The following is a 25,749-nucleotide window of genomic DNA, read 5'->3' on the forward strand; positions in this document are numbered from 1 at the left end:
CCATCACCCCAGCAACAATCTGTTCTGTCTGTTGCCGTCTGGCAGACGGTACTGCAGCATCCGGACCAAGACCACCAGACTCAGAGACAGTTTTATACCACAGGCTATAAGACTGCTGAACTCCTGAGCTGTGTGAATGTCCTACTCACATCTGTTTTTAGTACACACATACATATATAAATAATCTTTTCAATAAAAAATTGATCATTTTCATTACTTTGTTGAGATTTGCATGCAATACAGAGGTCAAATACTTTTCTGTTATTTCACAAGGTTTTCATTAACAATTTGCTGTATATTTCCCATTCCTCATGCAGATACTCCATAAATCCAGTGTTGTTTTGGGGCTCGTCGTGCAAAAACACAACTTTTTCAATTCCATCCAAAAACTTTTTTTCTATCTTTTTTATTTTGAGATCTGGACCATTGTCTGTATGGCCAGGGGAATTCAATGTTCTTACGAATGCCATCTTCGTTGCACTGCGGTGTTGTTTGGTTTTGTTTTTATTTATCTCAAGCAACCAACAACTTATCAGTTACCATAATGATAGAGGAGTCAGTGTTTCATCAAAAAATCTCACGATAAAAATGGTTCATTTCTTATCCTTTTAAAAAGGATCAAACAATCGTCCTGCGTCCCTTTGTGCAAAAAAAAGCAAATGCATTGTTCACCCTGTAAAATAAAAGTGTTTTTGTTTTTGGATATAAACTCAAGCCAATGTTATACTAACCCCAAACGACAAAAGTGAGTTTTTATGATAAAAGTTCTATGGTATTACATCTGGACCAATGCATTTCTCCCAAACTTGTGGAACCAAAGGCCTTAGCAAATTCAGTCGGGCCAGGGACAGAACTGGCATTGTAAAGCAGGGGGAACAGTCTGTGAACTGCAGGATTTAAGTCCCTGGCGGCATAGTTTGTTTGATGGTAGCTCTGTTATTTGGTTTCTGATCTTTTGCTGTCATTCACTTTCTCCCTAATGATTAGTATCTGGGGAATTGTAGCTCACATGTTCTTGTGATCTTTTTTGAAGTGTCATCTTGCTTGGAGACCCCAGATCAATGTTACCAGAAGGTCTTTTGCACATGTCTCTGTTACATTTTCTAATGATTGCTCCACAGTTAAATTTCTTCCACAGAACCAAAGTGATCTAATATTGCCATATTGAGTTTTCCAGTGTGTTTCAGATCTTAACTTTTATCTCAGCTACTTATGACAGCTCCTTGGGTCAACTGGCCCCATAGGGGAACTTTGAGGTAGCACCTCGGTATTGAGGTATGTGGTAGGTTGGTCTTTTAACTGTAACGAGGTTGAAAAATGCCATCAATACCAGGACGGGAGGATCCAAGGAGCCTCTTACAAGTTAGGAAGTAAGGTCCGTAGGTTTAGATCAGCCAGAAATCTTGCTTGTTGCTTGCAACGGACTGCAATCGGACCAAACCACTTATACTATATATATATATATATATATATATATATAATATATACATATATAATATATATATATATATATATATATCTATGTATATATATATATATATTATAGACACATCTGCCATACATATCTGGTTATAGTACACATATCTATATATTATACATATCTGCCATATACATCTGTTTATACGTAATATATGCATCTGTCCATACCTCCTCATTCAACAGTGTAAAGTATTTAAATACTTTCAATGTATTCCACATATGTATATATTTTACATCTTGACATCTTTATTGTTGTTATTGTAAATATTCTTCTCTCTTTTTGCACTATTTTATTTATCTTATTTGCACCATGTATGTTGAGTTGTTGGAGGAGCATGGGACATAAGATTTTCATTGCCAACATATACGCTGTATCTGCTGTGCATATGACCAATAAAACCTTTGAACCTTTGATGCAATGTATCACTAGTTGGCATGCAACCAGAAGTTTTCTCTAAGTTACTCCTGACAGACACTGACGGCTCATAGATACACTGTAGACTTGTCATTTAAAAAGCACACAGGTTTTATTGCATATCAATTTCATGTATAAATTCTTCATAGCATTGGAAAGATTACATTTGGTATACATTGCTATTCTACAGAATTAACATCAGAGTCATATCTTTCAATGAAATTTCTCTAAAGTACATCTTCAATAATCACAAGCATCAAAAGAACTGCAATTTTCAGAATTGTTCAATATTATTCTACAATCCTTTATTGTTTTTCATTATGTCTTCTCCCACAAGTCTTTTCTAATGTCTTTCAGAGCCAGCTGCCCAAACATCTGTAAGGCAGTCAAGAACTTGAAGTCAAACCTAACAATCTAACCACATGTACAATAAGTGCATCTACGGATTTATTTTTTTCTTTTCTTTTTTTATCATTTTTTGATTTGATACACATTTCACAAATGGACATCATTATGACTGCTAAACACGTCATGCACAATATCTTTTTTTTGTTTGTTGTTTGTTTTCAATAAACATAACAGAGGCGATATACAACTCAGATTCGAACAAAACAAGCACCATCCATTTAAACCCATATTTTTCAATGATTTCTTTTTTTCAGACAAATGCACCATTGTTTTTTCATTCTTTAAAATACTATACAGTTAAAAAGAAACAGTAAGTATATTTTTACTTTCTCCTGTAACAGTGGGGGGAAAACAGCAACCATGTTCTATTATGCTGAAACATTTTTCAGCGACCATCTGCCAGAATACTTTCTGAAGTTGGCAAAATGGAATACTTCAATGCCTTCAATTCCTTAGCTTTCCACAGCGCGTACTTATTACAGTAGTCCATGACATGAGTTACTACATATAGTCAATTTTAAAACGTAGCAACCAAAGGCTTTATGTTTTATAACCACGACTTGTGAAAACAATGTGTTTACCATGAATTAAATCTCATTCAGTAGAATTATAAAAAAGACTTTTGTCTTTAGAAAAATGAGATGATGTAGCAGTCCCAGCATCACACTACCACCTGCTGGCATGAATAAAAATTACAGTGCTTCTGTTTCAATTTTTCTATCTATCCATTCGAGTTGCTCATCTATGCTGAGAAAAAACGAACCAGTCCGAAAATGTTTTTGTGTTCTATGTTTTCTAGAGACCTAAGCCTGATCAGGTTATGGCTTGGACCCATATGGTTTAAGTACGACTTTGAAAAAACAGCATCAGGCCTAATTCTGAGAGTCCCAGTACGCAGGGAGGACCAAGGCAACAACAATCCACAATGCCCACCCCCCTGCTCCTGCAGCTATCTACAGTTATCTACAGTAAATGACTCATGCCCTTCATGGCACAGCTACCTAGTGGACAACATGGAATGAGTTTTTATTATGGTTTCAGAAAAAAGGGATTATTAAGTCCAAATCATGATCAAGTGTTTCCGGGTTTTTCTATCTCAAATTAACTACATATTGTTTTGCATGTGTTGGAAAGACCAACTGACATAATTATGTACATTTTAAATCCAGGTGTTGTTTCGTGTTGTTGGTTTTATAAGTCTTTGCCTCCCGCTTGCATGACAGGCGGTTCTGTTGTTTCTTGCAGCGAAGACCAGATATTCATGCAGACTTTGTTGTTAGACTTTAGACCATGTAACATAGGAAAACTAATATAAAAAAGAATAATATTTTTTTACACTGCATGTTTAAAATAAAAAACCAGAGGGGGGAGGAGCTTGATGTGTTAGAAACTAGTCAGATTCAATAATGTGACAACGTAATGGCCTCCTCTGACCTTCATAGTGAAAGGTGTCCAAGTATCCTTCCGTAATACTCCACCCAATTCAAAGACACACTCAGCATACTGGGTAAATGGTTGAATTGAAAAAGGTTAAAACCAAACACTGCAGGACGTTACATTGCCAAATAGTATCTGAGCTAACTACAGCTATCTTTCACTATAAATAAAAACAATTAATTTCATGGGTTCTTTCAAATTTTGGCACACTAACGCATCAAAACCAGAGATTCAGAATCTCCCTCTGATAGACGTTCATTCCTTCAGTATCAAGAGAAGAGGGATAAAATGACATGTCTTCATTTTCACTCCTCGAGTCATGACAAAACAACCAGAAATAAATACATACACACACTTCTGAAATCAGATATATATAAGAGCGTAATAATAAAACAAAAAAGAACTATGACAGCAAATGCAAGCCCCTTGGAAATTAAATGATTGTCAGAGAACAAAACATTTTCTATGGGTTATTTGGCACATACCACTCTTGCTATGAACATCTAGGTTATTTTGTACATCATATGACAATATCATACAATTTTGGTCCTTCTCTAAAATAATTATATTAACAATTTAGCACTGTGGTGCCTACAACAAAACAATACTGTGGTATCTAAGAGGAGAGAAAGTGAATAAAATTAACAAATGACGATGAAATAAACAAGCAGAGAAAGACTTTCCTCATTTTTTGAGTATGATTTAAATTCATTTTCAGCATGATCAAATTGGGTAACCAATTACAATGGCTAGTGTCCCAGATAGCTCATCAAAATCACCAGTTGCTTTGCACATTTGAACATTGAACATCATTCTCCATGTAATCATCAAAAATCAACAGTCTACTGGAGCTGTCATTTCCTCAAGTAACTTTTAGTGCGGTGCTATTGTTGATTCTGCAGGTAGAACTGAAACAAAATCAGTTAATGAGTCGCACGTGATTGGTGGGGGAAACCTGGAGACAGTAGTGCACGCGCCCACTATGTTCCTGCTGAAACAGCACCACCATGTGGACATGCATTGCTGATGCAGTGCCGATGCTGCAGTGCTTGTAGAAGGAGGTGTACACAGACTTTAGAGACGTACTAGTCATTAAGTGTTTTTATGAGAGCTTTACGCAGAGTCTCTGTGGTGCTGGAGTGAGCCTTGTGGACTTGGGGATGATCAGAGTAATGCAGAGTTTCAATGCTGTTGAGAAGCATTCATCATGTCCTTCACATCAACAGGAGCTTAGCAGTGCTTTCTTTTTGACAGAGTCTTGCGAGATGCCTCATTTAGGGACGATCTCTGCCTCCTTTATCTCACTCACTCACTCACTCACTCACTCACTCACTCACTCACTCACTCACTCACTCACTCACTCACTCACTCACTCACTCACACAAAGACGTGCACACAGACACACAGACACACAGACACAGACACACAGACACACAGACACAGACACACACACACACACACACACACACACACACACACACACACACACACACACACACACACACACACACACACACACACACATATTCTTTCTATCTTAAATGTTTATGACACTGAATTCTCTGGTGTCCACGTTTCTACTACTTCACTCAGTCTTTTGTTTCTATCCATTTGTGAAACTAACGTTCCTCCTACTCAATCTCCCACTTCGTCTCTCTCACTCGCTCTCTGGTCTAGATGTGGTTGAGCGGGTGAAAGCTGCTCGTCTCAGACGGTCCACCTCCCAAGCTCAGCCAAGCATCCAGAGAGTTCTGGGAGGGCGCGTGCAAAGGGTTGTTCTCCGAGAGAGACAGCATCATTGCATAAGCCTGCACGAGAAAAAAGTGGCTTTTAAATGAAGGAAACTCAATATTTTCAAACACATACTGTATTTAGAAGAAATTCTCTTTGCTCAATTCTTTTTTCCCACACTGACATGTTTATGACATACTGTGCTATGACATTAAATATGTCCAAACTATGGCTTTTTGTGACATTTGCATTGCACTAATCCATACAGAGTATTTTTTGAGATGGGCCGATAATACAATCACATTTTCTTGGCATACTATACTAGGACCTTTTATGGCATACTTGACAATTTCAAATGACCTACTGTAGTGTGACATTTTCACGGCAACAGAAAAAGGTGATGCGGTTTTAAAACGTATGAAAAGGGTCTTAAAACATTTTTTTTTTGATTAACTGTGGTAAATAAGGTCTTATTTAGGTGTTATTTCAGGGGCCATCATTTTTACTGGTGATGTTTATTGGTCATTAGTCCAAATATGTTTCCTTGCTTTATTGGACTTCTTGGTAGAAGAATTCATCATAAAACTGAAGATCACAGAGAAGATAAGATCAGTTTACAGGTAAAATGTTAGTAGGTTGGGAGAGAGGAGAAGTTGTGAGGGTGCTTTAATCCAGCTACAGTTAAAGCCATTGTTAAATGAAAATAAAATATTTTTTAAGCATCTGGAAAGCTAAAAGAGTCCATCACCTCTCTTATCTCGAAAGCCACAGGAGGCATTTTGTCCTTCCTTATTTCTATTTAGGAGAGCATGTTTTTCTGTCCCTCCTTCTTTGAGTGGACATTCACAAGCCAGTCACATACCTGGGTTTTAGCCTGCCTGTACAATGTCTCTTTCAATGCCTCCGACTCTAGTGAAGTGTTAAATATGTCTTTAACATCAAAGGGTTGCTCGTCACTGGCTGCTTTACGTAACCCCTCCAGGCTCTTGGGAAAGCTGGGCAGACCCTCAAGGTCCAAGAGAGAGCCCTCTTCTATACACCTGCACACCGAGGGGTGGATGGACGGCGGGAAATAGGGAAGTATGGACGGGATGGGAGATGGACGGGTGGATGGGAAAATGGATGGACGTAAATAGATTGATGGAGTGTTAGTGCGATGGATGGGGGGAAGGCAAATGAAAGGAGGAAGTTGAGGTGAAAGAAGAGAAAAGAAGAGGTACGATTAATATAAAGACAGGGAGAGGGAATAAACTAGGAGAAGGTTAAAAAGAGAAGAGCAGGAGCGGAACGTCTTTTTTTACTGTAAAGGGAATCTATACATTAAATCCATGTTTCACGTCTGTAGTATTGCCATAAGCTACAATCAAAAGAAGGTATAACGGGTGGTTGCTGTTAAAGGTTTGTTGTAGAAGTGATCAGCGTCTATGAACACTGACATTTGTGGTTTTCTGTTAAGTCAACAAAATGAATACCTGCGAGTGTGTTCATAGCTCATAGCTAACGGAGCCGTCTCCGTCTCTTCCTCCTCGTCGTCTTCCTCATACAGTCCTGTTGTGACAGGAGATGGGGACTCAGGCGCTTCGTCGTGAGACTTTTCTGTCAAGCTGCCTTCCTCCTCTTCCTCATCATCGCCCTCCACTTCCTCTTCCTCCTCCTCCAGCCCCTGGAGCCCTAGCTTGGAGTTTGACAAACTGTGGCTGGGTGGGCGTTCCTCCTCGGCCTGGTCTGATCTGCAGAGGGATCAAAGGGCAAAGTAGAGAAGACGTGTGAGGGATATTAGCAACAGTTTCTTATAAGCTCCCGTATAAGTGACTTTCAGAATAGGAAACATGTGAAGTTATGTGTATCTGGTCTGCGGCAGTGCTTGTCCCTTGTAGAAAGAAAATCTCAAACATTGCTAAAAATGAAAAAAGACTTACATTTTGAAGGTAAAAAAAAAATGTCCGAAGTAATTTATGACTCTTAAAGAATTTATTACACAGCTCTCTAAGCTTCTTTGAATAATTTGATAAAAATGTGAGCAGTCTACTCAGCCAATCAGGGAGAGTCAAAGGAAAAGGACACTAAAAATCTAAATCATGGGTAGTGTTGTAATCAGGGCTTATATCTCTGGTGCTAATGCATGTTTTAAATTTTCTTCATTGTCAAAGCCTTGTTTTGCATTTAAAAATCAACCAACAATATTATTTTAGTTTGTCTGTCCTGTCTATAGCTGGGAGGCTGGAACCATTTCCTGACTATCTAAAAACATGACTCATCACAAGCAGAGAGCAAACATAAATAATCTGTTGACAGCAGGCACAGTTCGACTCCACACACACAGTGTTGGTGCCGACAGTCTGCCCGGAGCGCTTTTCAAACGGCCCACACATGATTAATTGGCCCGCTCTTCAGAAACAGAGCAGGAGAGGGCCCGCCTCAGACCGGCTCCTCTGCATCCTTTAATGGTGGAACATACTCTGTGTGACTGAGGAAAGACGATGGCTGATCTGCAAACAGGCTATCAGCACACCACCATTATAACCTGCCATCTGTACATTTTCCAGCCAGCACCCCAACCCCCCTACCTCACCCCCAGACCACGATGTCATGGCTCATGATATCATTTCCTCTGGGAAGGCAAATTTACCCCTTCCATTTTCTGCCACACAGTGGACATTCATCAACTCGGACAGGATTACCTTTGGGAAGGGGTGCATAGGGACAGGATTGGGTCACACACAGTGGGTGGGTAAATTTGGGTAGGGGGACTTTGGGGGGGTAAAAAAGTTCTCCTCTTTCAATCTAGATTAAATATCACCATAATCAAATTGTGGAGCTGGTTGGCGGGGGAAAAGCCCATGCCTGTGTACGCAGAAAAGAAGCGTAGCTCTGACATAAGGGGCCCTGGGTTTTGTCATTCAGTCTAAACACGTCAGTTGGGTGTTTGTGTTAGCGAGCTGGGGGTATGAATATAGCGGGTGGATGGGGGAAGAGCTCCATCATCAGTGGATCTCCTAGATAAATGCCTCAACCTGAATCCCCCTCAGGGTCTAGACTGCCAGTTGTTATAGCCCAGTCCCAGACAAGGAACCAGCTCCAACTGTAAATTTATCCAAACCATTGAGCTCCAGCCATGGCCTGGGTCCTCATTCCAGCCCTAATTATGACCTGGATAACGGTCCAGAGGAGATCCTCTTAAGAACTGCAAATCTGCAAATCTGCAAAACTCCCTAACTTGTTTGTTTGAAACTGCTTACCCTCAGAGCAGCAGTGCTGCCTCAGCATCTCCTCATTATGTAAACTGGTCCGACAAAGTTTTCATGTGAGAAAAGAGCCACCACTTTTATTTTGACTGGCTATGAGGCTGACAAACGAGAGAAACTATTCTGCGCGGGCGGTTAAGAGCGATTACAGATAGTCATCCATGAAAATGTTTGCATTCAGCGTTTGACTTCAGTCACTCAAAGGGAAAATAAACAGCAGGCTGTCTGGGGGAGGACAGAAAGCATTATACTTAGTCTGAATTACAGATATTAAAATGTCAGACCGGCTTGTTGTGGATGAGACTCAGTATTGATCCCAGATGGCAGAGGGGCCTAACTGCCACTGGGTCTGCTGGCCATAATGCATGTTGACAAGAGAGAGGGGGGTGGAGGAAGAGACAGACAGAAAGTGAGACTACCAGAAAGGAATTCACATTGAGAACTAGAGCGGGACAGAGAGTGTATAGAGTCAAGAATATAAGCAATCCCCTTTCTTTTCTGAAATCTGGCCTGAAATTTGCTGTCTTTTTTCAGAAAAACATTCATACCACATGACTATTGTACTGTACTGTAGTGTACTGTTATGCAAGTAAAGTGAGTCAAGAAATCTTGCCCGAAATTTCACAACAACTGAGAAACTAAGACAAAAAAGTATTATAGGACTGAACACAGCGTGCTCAACTCTTCTTCCAGTGGACCATATTATTCACTTTATAAGTTATGGCGTGCAACAAAAAAAAAGTGCAACCAAACACACACCGGATGTTCACTCCTGCCACAGTCTAAAGGGTCTTTACTCTCGATATGAATTTAAATTCTTCCCAATAAACAGCTCTAGCTAAACTTTATACACGGCTGAAATTTGACAGACTGGAGAAAAAAAATCAAGCAAGTTTTAAAGGTGAACTACAATACATTTTGAATAAATCAGCATGCATGGAATATAGCAAATATAAAACATCATGTTTATGTGCTGTTAAAATACACCTTTGTCCCGAAATGTAATTCAGCAAAAAAATCTCAAAGTAACTCTCATGTGCAAAATTTAAAAGAAATACTGCATAATGTCAAAGCAACAGGTATAGCTCTGTTTGTTTTCTTTTGCATCATTTACAATGGCTTATAAAAGTTGCAGTTAGTTAATTAGTTACTAACTCAAGCTAGTGTCAGTATGCAGGTCAATGATGCCATACAAATGAGCCCACTAGAGGGCACTGTGCACCAAGTGCTTGCAGGCTGCTGTTGTGTACAGGGAAAAGGAAGGGGGTAAAAAAATTAAGAGTACTGAACTAAACTGTTGCTTTAGGTTAAAAATATGTGTTTGTCTCTGTTCTTCCATATCTGTCAGGTCTTTGCAAAAATCGTAATACAAATGTGCGCTGTGCGTGCAAGTTTTTTTTAATTACCTCTTTTCTGTGGAGCTTGAGGCCTGGTTCATCTCACTGTTGGAAATGAAGTTGCGGATTTCTGAGAAGTATGAGTCCTCCTTCTCATCTAAAAGTGCATGATTTTCTGGCTCGGAGTTTGGAGAGGAGATGGTGGTTCCCAGGTTGGAAAGCATCCCGGACTGTTGGCTCACTGTTGGGGGAAGGAGTGAAGACATACACAATACACACATGAACGTGATTAGAATGATGATCATCAGACATACAAAATAGATTAATTAATGAGATTGTTAAATAAATTGAGGATATTTGTAAACATTATTTACATTTGTATTGTATATCTAAAATGTGTATATGCAATATTTAATATATGTTAAGCAGCAGAAGTAATGGCTTAATTTGAGTTGACTGTTCACTGTTCTAATCAAAGAAACATTAAGAAACAAAACATCTGGGCATCCGGCCACAGAAACTTTGGTATGAACTGCCTAATATTAACATATTCAAGTAAAAATATGGCAACTCTTGGTATTTGCGTAAGAAATTGCGTATTGTTGGCAATGTACAGCTCCACTAAGTTATAATATGTTGCATAAAGTGGAAACCAAGCGTATTGCCTTGTTTTATTATTTTGTCATTCCCAATTTAAGTAAGCACAACTGTGAAGGATGGACTACTACATGTAAATTCTCAAACACATTCATTCAGTCAACAACTCTCTGTTCCTTCCATATTCAGTGGCACCCTGGAGGCTGTTTTTGGCAACACAGTAGGAAATTTAAGTGTGAATTCTTTAATTAAGTGGTTTTCCTACTTTATATCATTCCCAAGTTAAAGTGAAGATTTAGAATTTTCCAAATGGGTAATATGAGGCAATCATTCAAACCATTAGCATAACACATAAGTCCCTGTTAAATAACTTTGTTTCAGCTCTCACAGCTGAACTTTTCTCAGAGAAAATTGAGTAATACAAGTTGAAAACTGACCAGGAATGTTCTCATGCTCGTGCTTCTTGAGATGGCGGTCAAGGTTGGTTTGCTGACCGAAGCAGCGGTTGCACAGGTGACACTTGAAGGGTTTCTCCTTGTTATGGATGTTGCGGACGTGGCGTTGAAGATTTGATGAGATGCTGAATGAGCGGTCACAGTATTTACACCTGCCAAAGGAGAACAGAAGGTTGTGAAGGTGGCTTTAAATAAGCATGGCATATTTAACAGGGACAGTATTAATGGGGATTTTACTATTCACCTACTGAGGTGAACAAAGTGTTCCTTTAGGCTTGTTTGTTAAGAAAAATACTTTTGATTTTAGAAAAAAAAGCTAATAAGTGTTAGGCATTAGCAGTAGGCTAAAATACAAATTAGGATATTGGAAAAGAGCCCTGCAGAGTAAAAAAAATTAAATCGAAATCAATTAACATACAGTTTTCAATTGCATTTTTATTTTAGATAAATAGAAACAGATGAGGCCAATCGTCCCCTAGGATGCACCGATCTGATACCTCTAATCATGTCATCTGGCTGTAACAGTTACTAACATGATCCAAGAGCTGTCTTTTTCAGAAAAACATTCATACCACATGACTATTGTACTGTACTGTAGTGTACTGTTATGCAAGTAAAGTGAGTCAAGAAATTAATTCAGCCAAACAAAAACACAACAAAAGCAGAGCAGAGCAAAGGGATTACAAGTGTGGGAAATAGGAGCAACGCAAAGGAAAAAAACATTGTCTGCGATGGCAAAGAGCATTTCAAAAGGATTAAAGAGTAGACCGAACCAAAGTAAAATACCTGTAGGGTTGTTCCCCTGTGTGTGTCCGCAAGTGTCTTGTGAGGTTTGCCGAACGAGGAAAGATTTTCCCACAGTACCTGGAGGGCAGAATGGACAGAAAGGGTAGTTGAGTTATCAGTGTATTTTATTATCATTGCAAAAACGTTATGCAGTTTCCATCTATGAAAAAACACACAGCAACACTGTGAGTAATGCGGCGATCTACAAGGCAATTACCTGCAGGAGTAACGCTCCTTGCCTTTGCGGAGGATGGCGTCTGAGAGGGAAGGTGGAGGGGAGCGGAAATTGAACAGTGGATGAGCGTGTTGAAGCGAATTGTGTGGCATGTCCAGCTTCAGAGCGCCAAAGCTCTCCAGCTTCTCTGTCATGTTCTCCATGGCTGACATCTGAAGTAATAGCAGAAAACCAAAAAGGGAGCAGGTGAGATCAAATGTTTTCAGAATATATTTTTCAAAAGATTTTACCTTAAGTGGATCAAATTAATTGAGATAATATATATATATATATATATACAGTGTGTGTGTGTGTGTGTGTGTGTGTGTGTGTGTGTGTGTGTGTGTGTGTGTGTTAAAAGAGCAAAGGAAACTTTGAAAACAAAGACACAATGCCAGAAAAAAACGAGAGCGAGGGAGGAGACAGAGAGCGGAAGCTTTGAGGAAGCAGTATATCAGGTTAGCCTTGTTTGTGCTAAAAGCGAGTCACCTCCCTGACCTATAACACATTCACAAACACTCAAGTACACCCCCCCCTCTTACTCAATACACCCTCACCTCCTGATTCGGTGCTTTGTTCTTTACCTCTTACAGTCTTCTGCATCAGCTATTGTTGCAGGCTAAATGAGGCATTCAAGAGCCCTAATTGGAGCTGTACAATATAGTTTGAGATACCCCCAACTGATAGCCGCTTCCCCGCTCCTACAAGCTTGTGAACAAAGGGGGCGAGTTATGTAGGAGTTTATTTGCCAAAACAGCTTACATCCTTCCTTTTTTAGTGAATACAGGACGGGACGGACAGGGACAGACACTCCGTCTCGATGTGTTTATTCGCAGTCTGAGAACGGGTGGAGGGGAGCAGAGTGATTCGGTCATGAGACTGAATTAGAGGTGGCATTGTGTTTAGATCACTGGGAGGATCACAGCTGGGAGTCTGATATGGGGCATTTTTTTTACATGGAGTGTGTGAAAATTGTAAAAAATTGGGGATACTGATTAATGATGAGATGTAATTTCATCATCCTGTGATGAATAATGAAATGTTACGAGAACATGGTGAATGTAATGGTGCCATTATATTATTCTTTGCATGCAAATTGCTTTCCCTATTAGCTATTTTATCACACATTTGTTAGACTAAACTACATACATGTGTAATGCCATACATGAAAATGCTTGTTCATGTTTAAATGTATCTGTCTGTTTATGCACCAAATGAGTGTTTTGCAAAGTCACAGTTGATAGAGGACACAGATTTCCAGGTCAGATTAAACTGTTTCCCCAACGAGAGCCCCCCATTCTCCTGGAGACAAACACAGGATGTCCTTGATGGACACGGTGCTATTATCTAGCCAGCCAGCCAGCCACAGAAAAGAATTTGGAGGGGGTTGAGTTATTAGCTGGCCTGTGGGCTCCCAGTACATGAAACAATGCCACAACTAAGATTAGCCTGGCCAAGAGAGGCAGTTTGTTACAATTCAAACGGTTATTATTCTCTTTTTTATTAATACTATCATTGCTTGTAATCAAGATTTGTAGAGGTAGGGAGGGTCTGGGGACAGTCAAACAATGTGACTGATTATCAAAGGGGCTGCGATAACAGACTATGTCTTCTGAAAAAAGGTAGAAGTGACGAGGTACACAGGCGCCATTCAGTAAACAAAGGAAGAAATCATACAGAACCCTTGAGAAAATAACATCAACAGTGTGGAATGATGGTGCATAGGGCCCTATCAAGTCAGGTTGCAGCAGCGTGGGAGGCAAGAGTGAGGTATTTTCACATAATACATGGTTTGAAAATAATAGTCGATTGCATCTGGGAATAATCAGCCTTTATGCAATACCTGGAGGTCAATTCCCCTGTTTGGTACTCCCTGTTCGAAGTGCACGTAACATTTACTGTTTCTACCTAAAATAAACCAACAGCCTTCCTTGTGTATGTGTGTATAGGGTGTGAGTTTACCTGTGGATGGAAGAGTGGTGCTGAGGGCCTGAGGAATTTTTCCTTCAGAGCTCCTACGGGGTCGAGTAGCTTCCTCTTTTCCACCCTGCTGGACCAACAACAAGGCAGAGGGTTACGTACCAATTTCATATATAACCTCCAATCAAATAATAAAACACCAACCTTTTAAATGTGTGAACATTTAAACATGTTCATGTGAAAATAGAAGTTTCTGTTTTAATCGGGGCTGAAATACCTGTATATGGGGTCCATGAAGAATGCGGAGGGCTTGGCGTAGTGCAGGGGTGGTGGCTGGTGTGGCTGGGGCAGGTGCTGCTGGTGCTGGGCGATGGAGGATTGGTGCAACGACTGGGAATGGGGGTGTGGAAATGCAGCTGGGTTTTCGTCCTTGATGGAGACCCCCTTTCCAACTCCGTATAGGTGGTTCTTTCTATTGTGTGGCTCAACTGCCACGCCATTATGACCACCTCGGCTCCGGCCGCCAATGCTGAGGTCCAATGGCTGTTCTTCACCGCTAGATTTTGCTAAAGGTCCACTACTGCTCCCAGTACTACTGTTGGGGTTTGAGGGGTGGGTTGGGGTGGGAGGAGCTAACTTGGTCTCCTTGGGCTTTGTGGTGAGATCAAATGGTGACTCTCCTGATGAGGCAGGAACTCCTGGGGCACCAGAAGCCATCTTGTGCAGCTGCTCGCGCGGTGACTTGGGCTCTGCCTTAAAAAACATGCTAGGATTGAGGGCACCTCGATCAGCGCTGAAGGGATAGAGGGAGTTGTGAAAGTTGGGTAGAAACTGGAAGGGAAACATGGAATGGTAAGGCAATGGACCCATTTTCTTCTCCTGATGGAGACCAATCAAACCTGGACCAAAATATTTCTCAGCAATAGAGGCGATGGCTTTGATGGAATCTGTTGTGGCTGCATTGGCATTTGTGTGGGTGGGCGGGAGGGCTTGCTCATCAGGCGGAGGGAAGAAGGAGTGATGGGATGATGCAGATGAAAGAAAGGGACGATCAATAGCGAAGTTACCAGAACTAGACATGGCTGATATCAACGCACTGTTCGTGTCTTCTAACTGGTGGCCTTCCTTACTTGATATGGCTTCAGACTGCTTCCTCCTTTTACGACTTCGCTCATGTTCACTCTCTCCCTCACTCTCTAGGTCAGAACCATCACCTGAAGCCGTACCAGTGGTGGTGTCCAAATCTGTCCCACTGGTGGTATTAACGTCTTCGAGGTCACTACCGTCAGACATGTCTGTGAGCTTAGATTTAGTCTTAGCTTCTCCAGAAGACAAATCCAGTTTGTTCTCTTTTTCTTTGTCTTCCAGCTGACTCAAACTGTTTCCTCCATTGCTGTTTGTGGAGCTAACAAGGGACAGTGGAGGGGCATCCAAGGGACTCCGAGGAAGTTTCACCTCCTGACTGCCACCGCCCATTGGGCTTTTTAGCAATGAGCTAGCCGGCAATAAAGGTGGTCGCGGATAGAGTGATTGGGAGAAGATACCTGGGAAACCATGAGGGAGGGATGGGAATCCATGGGGTCCAGGGGAGAAGGTCATGCCAGCGTGAGGGTGAGGTCGGGAGGGAAAGTAGTCAGTGAAGCCTAAACCTGACTGGTTTAGACCTGAAAGGTGGGGATGATGGGACTTGACCTTAGCCATGATGGGACTGGAGCTCATGGGGATGCCAGGGTTGAACATCCCTGCTGGAGAGCCATAATGGTTCTTGCCCTCACAGAAGCGGCGATGCTTGTTGAGGGAGGAGGTAGTGCTGAACAACTGTCCACAGTCCTTGCACTTAATCTGTGTGCGGCAGTCAGCATGCATGCGCTTGTGGCGGCAGAGATTGGAGAACTGGGTGTAGGATTTGTGACACACCTCGCCTGGGGGAACAAAAAGAGGCAGCCCATCAGGGCCTGGTTAAACCCATTTTAACACTGTCTCTAACTTTGTATACCGAATCAACAACAACACAATTACTGAATGGCAAGTAACTGATGAAATACAGAAAATACAAACGTTATTCATTTAATAACCAAAAAATGAGGCATTACTATCCACTATTACTATTAAAAGTAACAGTCAAAACTAATCTAAACAATATATCATCAGGTTTCCTGGGGAAAAAAAGATTAGAAGATGTGAATAGGTCAAATCTATTATTGACATTATACAATTAAATTCATCACAATACACACAATGATCCCTGGACCTGTAAACTTGTTTCAGTCTATGTAAAACAAAAGTACATGGACAAGTAAGATACAGGAGGGCGATGGAGAAGTACATGAGGTAAAATGAAAATACGTCTAAAATAAATACACTGTATCAAATAAGGCTTTAACTTTTAAAGTTCTGACTTACAGATAAAGGGTTTGACACTGCTGTGGATGTGCTTATGCTGCTTAAGGCCTGACGAAGTGGCAAACGTCTTGCCACACTCAGGACATGTGTGAGCGCGTGCCCCCACGTGCTGGGAGCGAATGTGACGCTGAAGGTTGCTAGGATCTGTGAACACCTGAAATTTAAAATAAGCATATGAACACAAACTGTACGGCATAACAAAGAATATTTAAAAATGCTGCTTTTTCAGAATGAATAAATCAGTGTCCAGTACCATTGTGTATGCAGCCTAAAATACAAGTCCAGCAGAATTTCTGAGGCAGATTAAGGCTGCGTGTCCAGTGCACAACTTACGTGCCGGGTATGCTGTACCTTATCACAGTTTTCACACTCAAAACGCTTGCCACTGTCATGTGACATCTGGTGACGGATGAGGTTGGACTTCCAGTTGAAGGCTTTGGGGCATTGGTCACATTTGTACTCCCTCTCTTCTGTGTGAACTATCATGTGTTGGCCCAGACTAGATAAGGAGAGCACAAAACCATCAGTGGATTCAATGAATCAGACAAGTTGCTATGAAAACCCATAGGACAAATGGATAACAAATTAATAGTAATCACATGTCTGTGTACCTGTACTCATTTGGGAAGATCTTCTCACAGTCTTTACACTCGTGAACAGGCTCGTCGCTGTCCTCGCGCTCCTGTTTGAAGTCCTCTCTCAGTGTGTCAAAGATGGAGCCGGTACTGGAGCATGAATACTTCTGGTGCCGCCGCAGCTCAAGTGTTGAGGAGAACAGCTCATCACAGTCTTCACACCGGTACATCTGCTCGTCTGCACGTATACACAGAAACAAAAAAAGGTTGTTTACCCAAAACACAATTTATGAAACAATTCCTGCTTGGATAAATATACTGTATAACATCAATTGAAATCCTACTTAAATGCTTAAGGATACATTACAACATATAACATTTAAAAAAAAAAAAAAATCCAGTTTCACCATTCTGTGAAAAATGTTTTCGTAATATATCATCCTCAACCAAACCTTTTGTACTAGTAAACAAGAAGGAACATCTATTACCTAACTGTATGTTAGTTACAGCTAAATAGACTCCCATTTGGTAAGAGCAACAATCCAGCAATTGACATTCACATAAAATGGAAATCAATTAGCAGTGAAATGTAGCCTTCATTAACACTGTTAATTGCTTGTTAAAGCAAGTGTTTGCTTGAGACTGTAGGTGTAATGGCCCACAGGGGAAACAATAGGGGCTGGTCTTCCCCTTCCATGATGATAACCTTTACAATACTTCTCACCAACAAGGTCAAATACATAAAACTCGGCCAGCCTTTTCAATAGCAAGTTCCTGAGTCAGATGCCAAGTTCAACAGATCGGGGAAAGCCCAGTGGAGTGTCTTTGTGCACAGGCAATAATGTGTGTGTGAGTGTGTGTGTGTGTTTATGTGAACTTTCTCCAAAAAGAATGAGCCACCAGGAACAGAGGTAAGCAGGGGAGTAGTGGCGCCAACCCCATGGTGATTTCAGCGCCAACCTGCTACAGTATACCCCCTTTGCCATGACCCGAGCAGCCACCGCCTGAGTCAGCCTCCCCCCCTGAAGTCTCAACAGTCCATGCACACCCATCAGTCATTTCAAGGTGCACTAAATGAGTTTATCCAAAATGACTTACAGTGCATGGCTCACCTATTTTCTACTGCATGTAACCGTTTATCCAGCTGGAACTTCTTGGACACATTAAAAGGGCATTAGTGTAGCAACATCAATGTGTCTAACCTTGGGGAGAAGGATAAATAACCTTCTGGTCAATGGGCCATTACACTGAGCTCAAATGCTAAACTAACTTGCTTACTTTGACACCAGTGTGAGCATATTTCATGGAGATTGAGCGATTAACACTGAGAGGGGTTGCATTTGCTCTGAAGCTCTAAGCGCTCATTCTTTTGTCTGTCGCCTTTTAAGACGTTTGTTGAATTTGAAAAAGAGTGTGTGTATGATGAAAGTACTTGCAAATCCCACTTGCAACTGGAATGTTGGAGTTGATAAATAAAAAAAAAACTTTGTGTGGACACTCAAAAATGCATGCATGAGTGTTTTGTTGATGATTCGCGTTAATAAAGGTGCATGGATATGTGCACCAGTGTGCCTGTGTTTTTTCCAAAAGTCTGGTCTGGGTGTGTGGGGTGGTGGTGGTGGTGGTCGGGGGGTTTATAACGGGGAGACTAATAGCTCTCTGGGAGACGAAAGGAAGCACAATTATGTGCAGTTTAGCAGCTAATCTGGGAGCATGGGTGAGGTCTCAGGGGACTCCTCAAGTCCTCTACTTCAAATTCCTTCTCCGATAAGCCAGACACAGAGACCGGCTCTGCACTGCCAAGCTCCCACTCAGCCCTGCTACCTTTTCTCTCTTGAACACACAATCAAATACACGGATACCAAACAGACACTCATCCCTACAGTATAGGTGCTTTAACTGTCTCTCTTTGTCCAACACTCTTTCTGCCTTTTTGTCTCTCTCACACACAAACAAACATCTTCAAACAGTAGAGGAAGTGTAACACTGTTGGTGTCTGCTCTCATCCCCCTTCAGACCAACACAACAGTGAATACTATGACACACACATTCTGGCAGGTGGAGTGTCTCACTTTTCTATCTGCTTGCCTCCCCCCTCTGTATACTCATTTACGAGTCTGCTCCATCTTTTACTCACTCCTATAACATGGCAATCTGCTTCTTTTCAATAATCAAGCTTGCTTTGAGCTCCCGTTTCCTCTGGCATGGAGATCTATGCACAAACGGTGCATCATGCAAAGGGGAAAAAGCTGGTGAAATGCAGAACATCTCACGAAAGATCTTGTTCTCCTCCTTCACCATTTTATAGTCAATGACAAGTAAGAGTAATCTGATTTTTGTTTTCATCCGTGGTTCCAAAAAGACTGGATACACAACAAAACAATGTTACCTGACAACAGCCTTTCGCCACAATAAGTCCAAGATGTTTAAAGAAATACAGCGGAACTACGGCCCCTTTTCCGCTTAAGTGAACTTTGAAAGAAAAGCCCAGATCGACAGTGAACAGCTGTCCAAGTTAGATTATGAGATAAAATATTGGGTTTATTCATTCTGACATATAGAGGCACGGTTGAAAGGTAGTGAGTACAGTGAATCGGGTTACCCACTCAGAGGGAAGACAGGCAGTGAGAGCACCTAAAAACATGACGCACTTTGAAATGTGAGCCAGTATGAATACAGCACTGTACAGCAAGGTGTAGCAGAGCAATTAACACACAGGACCTTACAGATTTTAGTGTTGTAACTTAGAGCAAAGATCAAACTAAAATATACATATACATTTATATGGAAGATATATGGAGAACACAAAAGTCATATTTCTCCACATCAATTGTAATTTCCATCATCTTTAACACATGTCTTACTAAAAACAAGTGTAAGACTGGATTAGGAAACAAATGTAAAATGTTGGGCTGCTACATCAGGTTTAATCAACTTGTATCCTATTAATGGTTTGTCAAGTATGGACCACATGTGATGCTTCTATTAGCATTTTTGATTGTAGCTTTGTAGTTGGATAACTTGAATGGGTTAGGTACATTTTTTTTATTATTAAGCTCAGAAGACAGTCTGAGAGGACATTAAAACACTATACAATTTCATTTAAAAAAAAAAGCTGAAATACTTAGTTAAACTTGACCAAAACCTTCAGGCTTAATTTGTAGGGGGAGACAGCAGCGTTGACTTGTGAATAGTAAATATTATTGTAATTATAATTTGTCAAATTCTAAACTCTCGGATGCTGGTTCCCATTTATACAGTGTTCATGAGGATATGACTCTGTAATATTTTCGGTTTGATCCTGACTTTCTGTTAGTTGGACACTTAATGGATGGAATGGATGGCATTACGTTGCCGCATTGTAAGCGCACAATTCAGACCAGACGAGTAGCCTTTATTATTATCAGGCCTATTTTAAATGACAGGTCCAAAAACGCCTTCAACCAGATGCTTTAATGTGGGATTTAATTCCATCCTAGAACTTTATGATTCGAGTAATTCACATTTCTTGAGGAAAAAACTCTTAAAGGGGGCGATTTTCCCTCGTCACATTAGCGAGGTTATGCAGTGTGTTGACCGCGAAAGCAGCACAGGATGCAGGTTGGAGTTTGTTTAAAATGTGCGCTAATGACGTGCATTAATCTTACCTTGTAGGTTGGGTGCCATGGATCCCTCGGGGAAAATACCGTCCTTCATATACACTAAGAGCTCCTCCCCTGCTTCAATGTCCCGGACAGCTTTATAATACATCTGAAGAGAGAGAAAAAGAAAGAGGGAATACATAAATATCAAGATGGAATTAATATCGATAGTTAAATGAAAGGTCCTAAAGCCGAAACGTATAATATTAGCATATTGATTTGGTGGTAACAATACAACACCACACGTCTTAAATACGGCACATTATCCATAATATACGGTAGAGTTATAGAAACATATTTATTGCATCCAAAAATATATTTCTTGGCCTAGTTAAAAAGCGCGGGCTATCTGTGTTTATTGCATGACACACGACATGTATTTGTATTATTCTACATTTAGTCAAAGTTTATAAATAAACACAACGAATACAAAACGAATATGCCCGCCCCCCCGTTATGAATCACCTGGAAAATAAAACAGAACACAGGTCTGCGCTCTTTCAAATAATTACTCAAACTTTTTTAAAAATGCAGATGAAATCCAGACGATACAAATACTGCTGTAATGAGTCTAAACAGTCTGAAAGAAAAGTGGTGAGCGAAACGAAAATAAACATCAAACAGCTCAGCTCTGATGCGTTTCTCATTTACAGCTGCAGTAAAGCGGGAAATGTTGGGTCTTTAACTGCACACAACTATTCATTTGATTGAGGTCATTTGCATTGTGTGATCAGAGATAAATCACTGCTGGATAATGAGTTTTTTCGCTAGAAGTAAATAGTAAGTAAGGAAAAACTGAGGAATCAATGGCAATATTAGAGGCCATTAGCCAAGGCCTTATCACGTCTCTTCCCAACATTTAAAATCCGTTAACCAACCTAATATTTAACATAGAGTCTACGGAATATTCATTAAACTGCATAATAATCTAAAGTGTATACTTTTACAATAAAAAAATACCAAAGCTTCATGCGTCCCAATAAAACAGCGCAAACCACTTCAATCTGCATGCAGAAACTGTGACCTCTCCAACACAGGGGGGCGCTCTGCACCAACTGAACAATGTCTCCCCAAAAGGTAGGCAGAGCACACACTCACTCATTCAAAACACACACACAGTCACACACAGAGGCCGGCGAAACCAACTTCCAAGACCTAGTGCTCTTGAGAGGACACAAGGAGCAAAGGCCTAAAATCAATGAAAATATAAGGGTTTATCATTAACAATATTATTATTAAGCAAAGCGGCATCTTCTCTACGTTTTTTCGACCTGACCTTTCTTTTCTCCGTGAGCCGGAATAGTTGAGAAAGTTGCGCGGCGCTGCGGAGAGCTTCCAGCTGCAGGAGCACTTCAGTCCCGGTGGAGTTGGCGACACAACCCATAGTAGTTCTACTGGAGAGCGAGCGGGGCGCTGGAGCTCACAGGGCCGGGGAGAGAAGGTCTCTGAGCGGCCAGGCGCGCTACGGACAGTCGGTGCTCGCTTCCTTTAGCTGGATAAAGCCCGACGCTCCTCTGCTCGTCTACTCTCTAATCTAGTCAGTGAGCGCGTCTTTGATGAGGATGATGAGTCTCTCTCTTTCTTTCTCTCTCTCTCTCTCTCTCTTCCTGACTCTCTCTCTCTCATTAGTGATTCCCTGTTGCCCCTCGGTGCTCTCTCGGTTACCCGTCGGCCACTCCTCCTCGTCTTATCTCCAGCCAAAAGGATTGAGGGATCTGCGGCGCAGACCCCTCCCCGCATCCCCGATCCCTGCCGCCGCTTCCGACTCTTGATAAATCTATTATTGATGTAAATAATGGATAAAGCTGCCTGACAGACCTGCTCTTACTATCGGTCACTTTCAAACACACGGGTGAAGTACACGATCAACTAGATCAGCACAGAACAAATACCAATAGACCTTTTGTTTATTGATGTTATTTTTGTTGAATCAAAATGCAAAAACAATCATTCGTTTACTTTGTATAACTGCACCAGCAAAACGATGGGAGCAATTTATTAAACCCTTGAGGAATTCATTTGGGTCAGAACAGTAATGTTAACTGGGATGTTTAAGGATAATTTATTTCACTATGTTTACATAACCTGTAAGAAATAAAATGATTTTTGATGCACTAATCACGAGGCACTTAATTAAAAATGCTATTCATTATTTATACTTATTCAGGTTTTTTTCCAATCATTTTAATTAATATTTTGATTTCGGGAAATATATATTTAAAAAAAACATTCAATACGGGAGACACGAACGACTGATTGGGAATTAATTATAACGGTAGAATATGTAGCACTGTGTTATAATTTCTATATATTTTTTTATTTTATGTCTTTTGCTATCAATTTATTTTAAATACTTTAAAAATGTGATATTAATAACAAATATGTCTCTGGGTTACAGATTAGAACGTAGTCATCAAATATTTGATATAAAGAAATGTATCATACATTCACAATTAATATTTGTATTTTTCTGCAGCATTTTGTGTCTTCATGTATCTTTGTTGTGTGTTTATTCTACAGTAGGGCCTAGAAAATCAGACCTTTCCTGACCTCTTCCCATCTCTATCCGTTGTTCAGGGGACAGATGCCTCATCGATCAATGCCAGCCATAGGGCCCACAATAATCCCTCACTGGGGCCTCACAAACACACACACACACACACACACACACACACACACACACACACACACACACACACACACACACACACACACACACACACACACACACACACACACACACACACACACACACACACACACAGTGTCTATTTATTGATGGATCCATCTGGGGGTAGAAGGGCAGATCAAACGGCATTGAGAGGCCTCCACTCCAAAAACACAAAAGATAAAGGGTTGACAAGAAGGTGGACAAGGTTCATCTTCTCATCAAAACCCAAACACCAACTCAACTTGGTCAACTTGGTCTTGGACCCACTTGCTTACATGCCAGTTAAGGGTGACACATTTTGCTTTTGGTTGAGGACTGACTAAGAACAAACAATAATGTGGCTGTTTGCAGAGGCCTGCACAAAGTACTAGTACTTTTTTTTTAGACAGACTTGCATTTTTCTTTTTAGAAAAGCTACAAGACCCAACATTATATCATATATTATATTATATTTCAATATATTCTGGGCACATTTATTGCATCTGATTTATACGGACTCAACTACGGTATATGAAATAATGGCAAATTATTGCATGACCATAAATATATTAATTATGAATGATTTTGCACACATATGTTCATCTTACATCATTAATGACAAACAAATAAACAAATAAAATATCCACTTGCTTTTTAAAAGGTTACTACCGCATTTGAATTTGCCCTGTGTGCACAAATTTCCATAAACTCATGCATTGTGTATGCTGATACAAAAGAAGAAAAGAAAAATCACTGAATAGTCTGTTAAATTATACATTTTAGCACTGAGTGGCTGTGTGTGTGTGTTTGTGTGTGTTAGTAAATAAATGATAGGGTCATACCTGTGAGCCACTACACCAAGCAACTGGTCAGGCAAACAAAAGCAAAGCCCTTCGCTAAGTACAAATAACTGCAAAACACATCAAAAAACAATCATGCACGTGGCCTCTCTGGGTCTGATAATTCTCCACAATTTTCGCCGGTGCCCTGATTTCTTCTTTGACATTGTGTGGCAGTGGCAGGGGGCACTGATGTGAAAATCTTAAAAGGATTAGGCGGGTTGGTGTTGCCAGCCAATTGGTGCTTGTCAATCTTGGAGGCCCTTGTGTGTTCCCTCTCTCACTTGGCCCAAGCCCCCTTTCTCTCTATCGGTCAGGCTGAAGCTTAAATGGACACACTAGCTTGTCCCCTCAGTGTGACAGAGTGACAGGTGGCAGATCAAGACGTTAGGACACAGAAAGGAGACAAAGACAGCGAGGAACAGGCGGCTAGAGACCGAGACAGGAGGGGGAAAGAGCCATGTAGGCAGGGATTAGGAAACAAATAAGAGTGGAGTGACAGGAATGTGGAAACACACAGGCAAGTCATATGGATGCATTTGGATACTGTCATACCTCCATCATGTTTCCATGGTTTATTTGTTTTGTCTTTGTGTGGGGTTTTCATATTGCTCTTGGATGCAATTTTTTATGTATATACCAGTTCATGAGTGTCAGGTAATGACATGTAGCAACACCACTGGTATTTCATTTAAAGAAACTGGGACAAGAGTCAGCAAAGCAAAACTGAAAAAACAGCCTCTGCAGGAAAAAGGGAAACAGAGAAATACGCTAATATAATGCAGCCGTAGGTTATGGCACACACATTGCATTAGGGTTGGGGTTAGGGCCTAGTTAAGCAGTTGGGGTTTTATGGGCACTGGCTGGGCATCTTTCCAAAAGTATCGGATGCCTAACCCAGGTTTCCGCAGAGGGAGAGAGAGAGAGAGCGAGGATGGGATATATGAAGCAAAAACTGAGAGAAACTGCTGCCACCACAGAAGAAGACTGTGCCTTGGATAATGGTTATTATGGGACTCAGGAGTGTCAGGCCATTTTTCAACCTCCTTACAAGGGTCATTTCCTAACAGCACTGGCAACTGGCCCAGCCACAGACACACAATAGAGCCATTCCTTGGTCATTACCAGCACACATTTCGCTACTACAATTGTTAACACACACACACACACTTTAGCATGCACGCAGCGATTCACACAGATCTACCCAGTGTCCACTCTTAGCTCATGTGAAACAATAACAGCTACCCCCCTTGCCTCACGCTGTCAACACACTGCTGGACAAATCAAAGCAGGACATCCCTGTCATGTCACTCACCTGGTCTCCAGTGAGGTGACAGGCGGCGAGGTTCTGCTCCTCAAATGACGGGGCAGAGCGGACGTATTTAAGCCAGCTGTTGCTGGTGGCATCCGGGCCTGGGTCCAGTGCAAACTTGACGTTGCCCATGTCATCGACCACCTGTTGGAGAGCAACAGGTTAGATATTATTACAGAGACACATTTCTCTTTTTTTTTCAATTACTAAATCCCAGGAAATATTTTTTAAAGAGGTAGTGGAAAAAATGCAACCTTTTTTAAAGAACAGAACAGGGTACAAAAAAAGATGCAGCACCAGGAGTT

At 41.0% G+C, this 25,749-nt stretch overlaps 1 protein-coding gene across 3 annotated transcripts in view; it reads right to left on the reverse strand.

The window, feature by feature from the left end:
• Positions 1-1,987: 1,987 nt before the first annotated feature.
• The window catches only part of prdm16 (PR domain containing 16), a 169,028-nt gene continuing 145,266 nt past the window's right edge, over positions 1,988-25,749 (reverse strand). Inside the window, exons 4-17 of one of the 3 annotated variants that reach the window (XM_063886978.1) lie at positions 25,448-25,588; positions 20,650-20,752; positions 17,039-17,240; positions 16,779-16,926; positions 16,428-16,581; positions 14,302-15,946; positions 14,067-14,154; positions 12,108-12,277; positions 11,891-11,968; positions 11,087-11,256; positions 10,122-10,293; positions 6,943-7,200; positions 6,333-6,510; positions 1,988-5,547 (exon numbers count right to left, since the gene is read on the reverse strand). In XM_063886978.1, coding sequence (XP_063743048.1) covers positions 5,413-5,547; positions 6,333-6,510; positions 6,943-7,200; positions 10,122-10,293; positions 11,087-11,256; positions 11,891-11,968; positions 12,108-12,277; positions 14,067-14,154; positions 14,302-15,946; positions 16,428-16,581; positions 16,779-16,926; positions 17,039-17,240; positions 20,650-20,752; positions 25,448-25,588 — 3,642 coding nt within the window. In that variant the 3' untranslated portion in view covers positions 1,988-5,412. Of the gene's footprint in view, positions 5,548-6,332; positions 6,511-6,942; positions 7,201-10,121; positions 10,294-11,086; positions 11,257-11,890; positions 11,969-12,107; positions 12,278-14,066; positions 14,155-14,301; positions 15,980-16,427; positions 16,582-16,760; positions 16,927-17,038; positions 17,241-20,649; positions 20,753-25,447; positions 25,589-25,749 lie in introns of all 3 variants that reach the window. The other 2 variants (XM_063886969.1, XM_063886986.1) reach the window with 2 other exon arrangements.

This window comes from Eleginops maclovinus, chromosome 1 (genome assembly GCF_036324505.1).
Source record: "Eleginops maclovinus isolate JMC-PN-2008 ecotype Puerto Natales chromosome 1, JC_Emac_rtc_rv5, whole genome shotgun sequence".
In the NCBI taxonomy this organism is placed as follows: domain Eukaryota; kingdom Metazoa; phylum Chordata; class Actinopteri; order Perciformes; family Eleginopidae; genus Eleginops; species Eleginops maclovinus.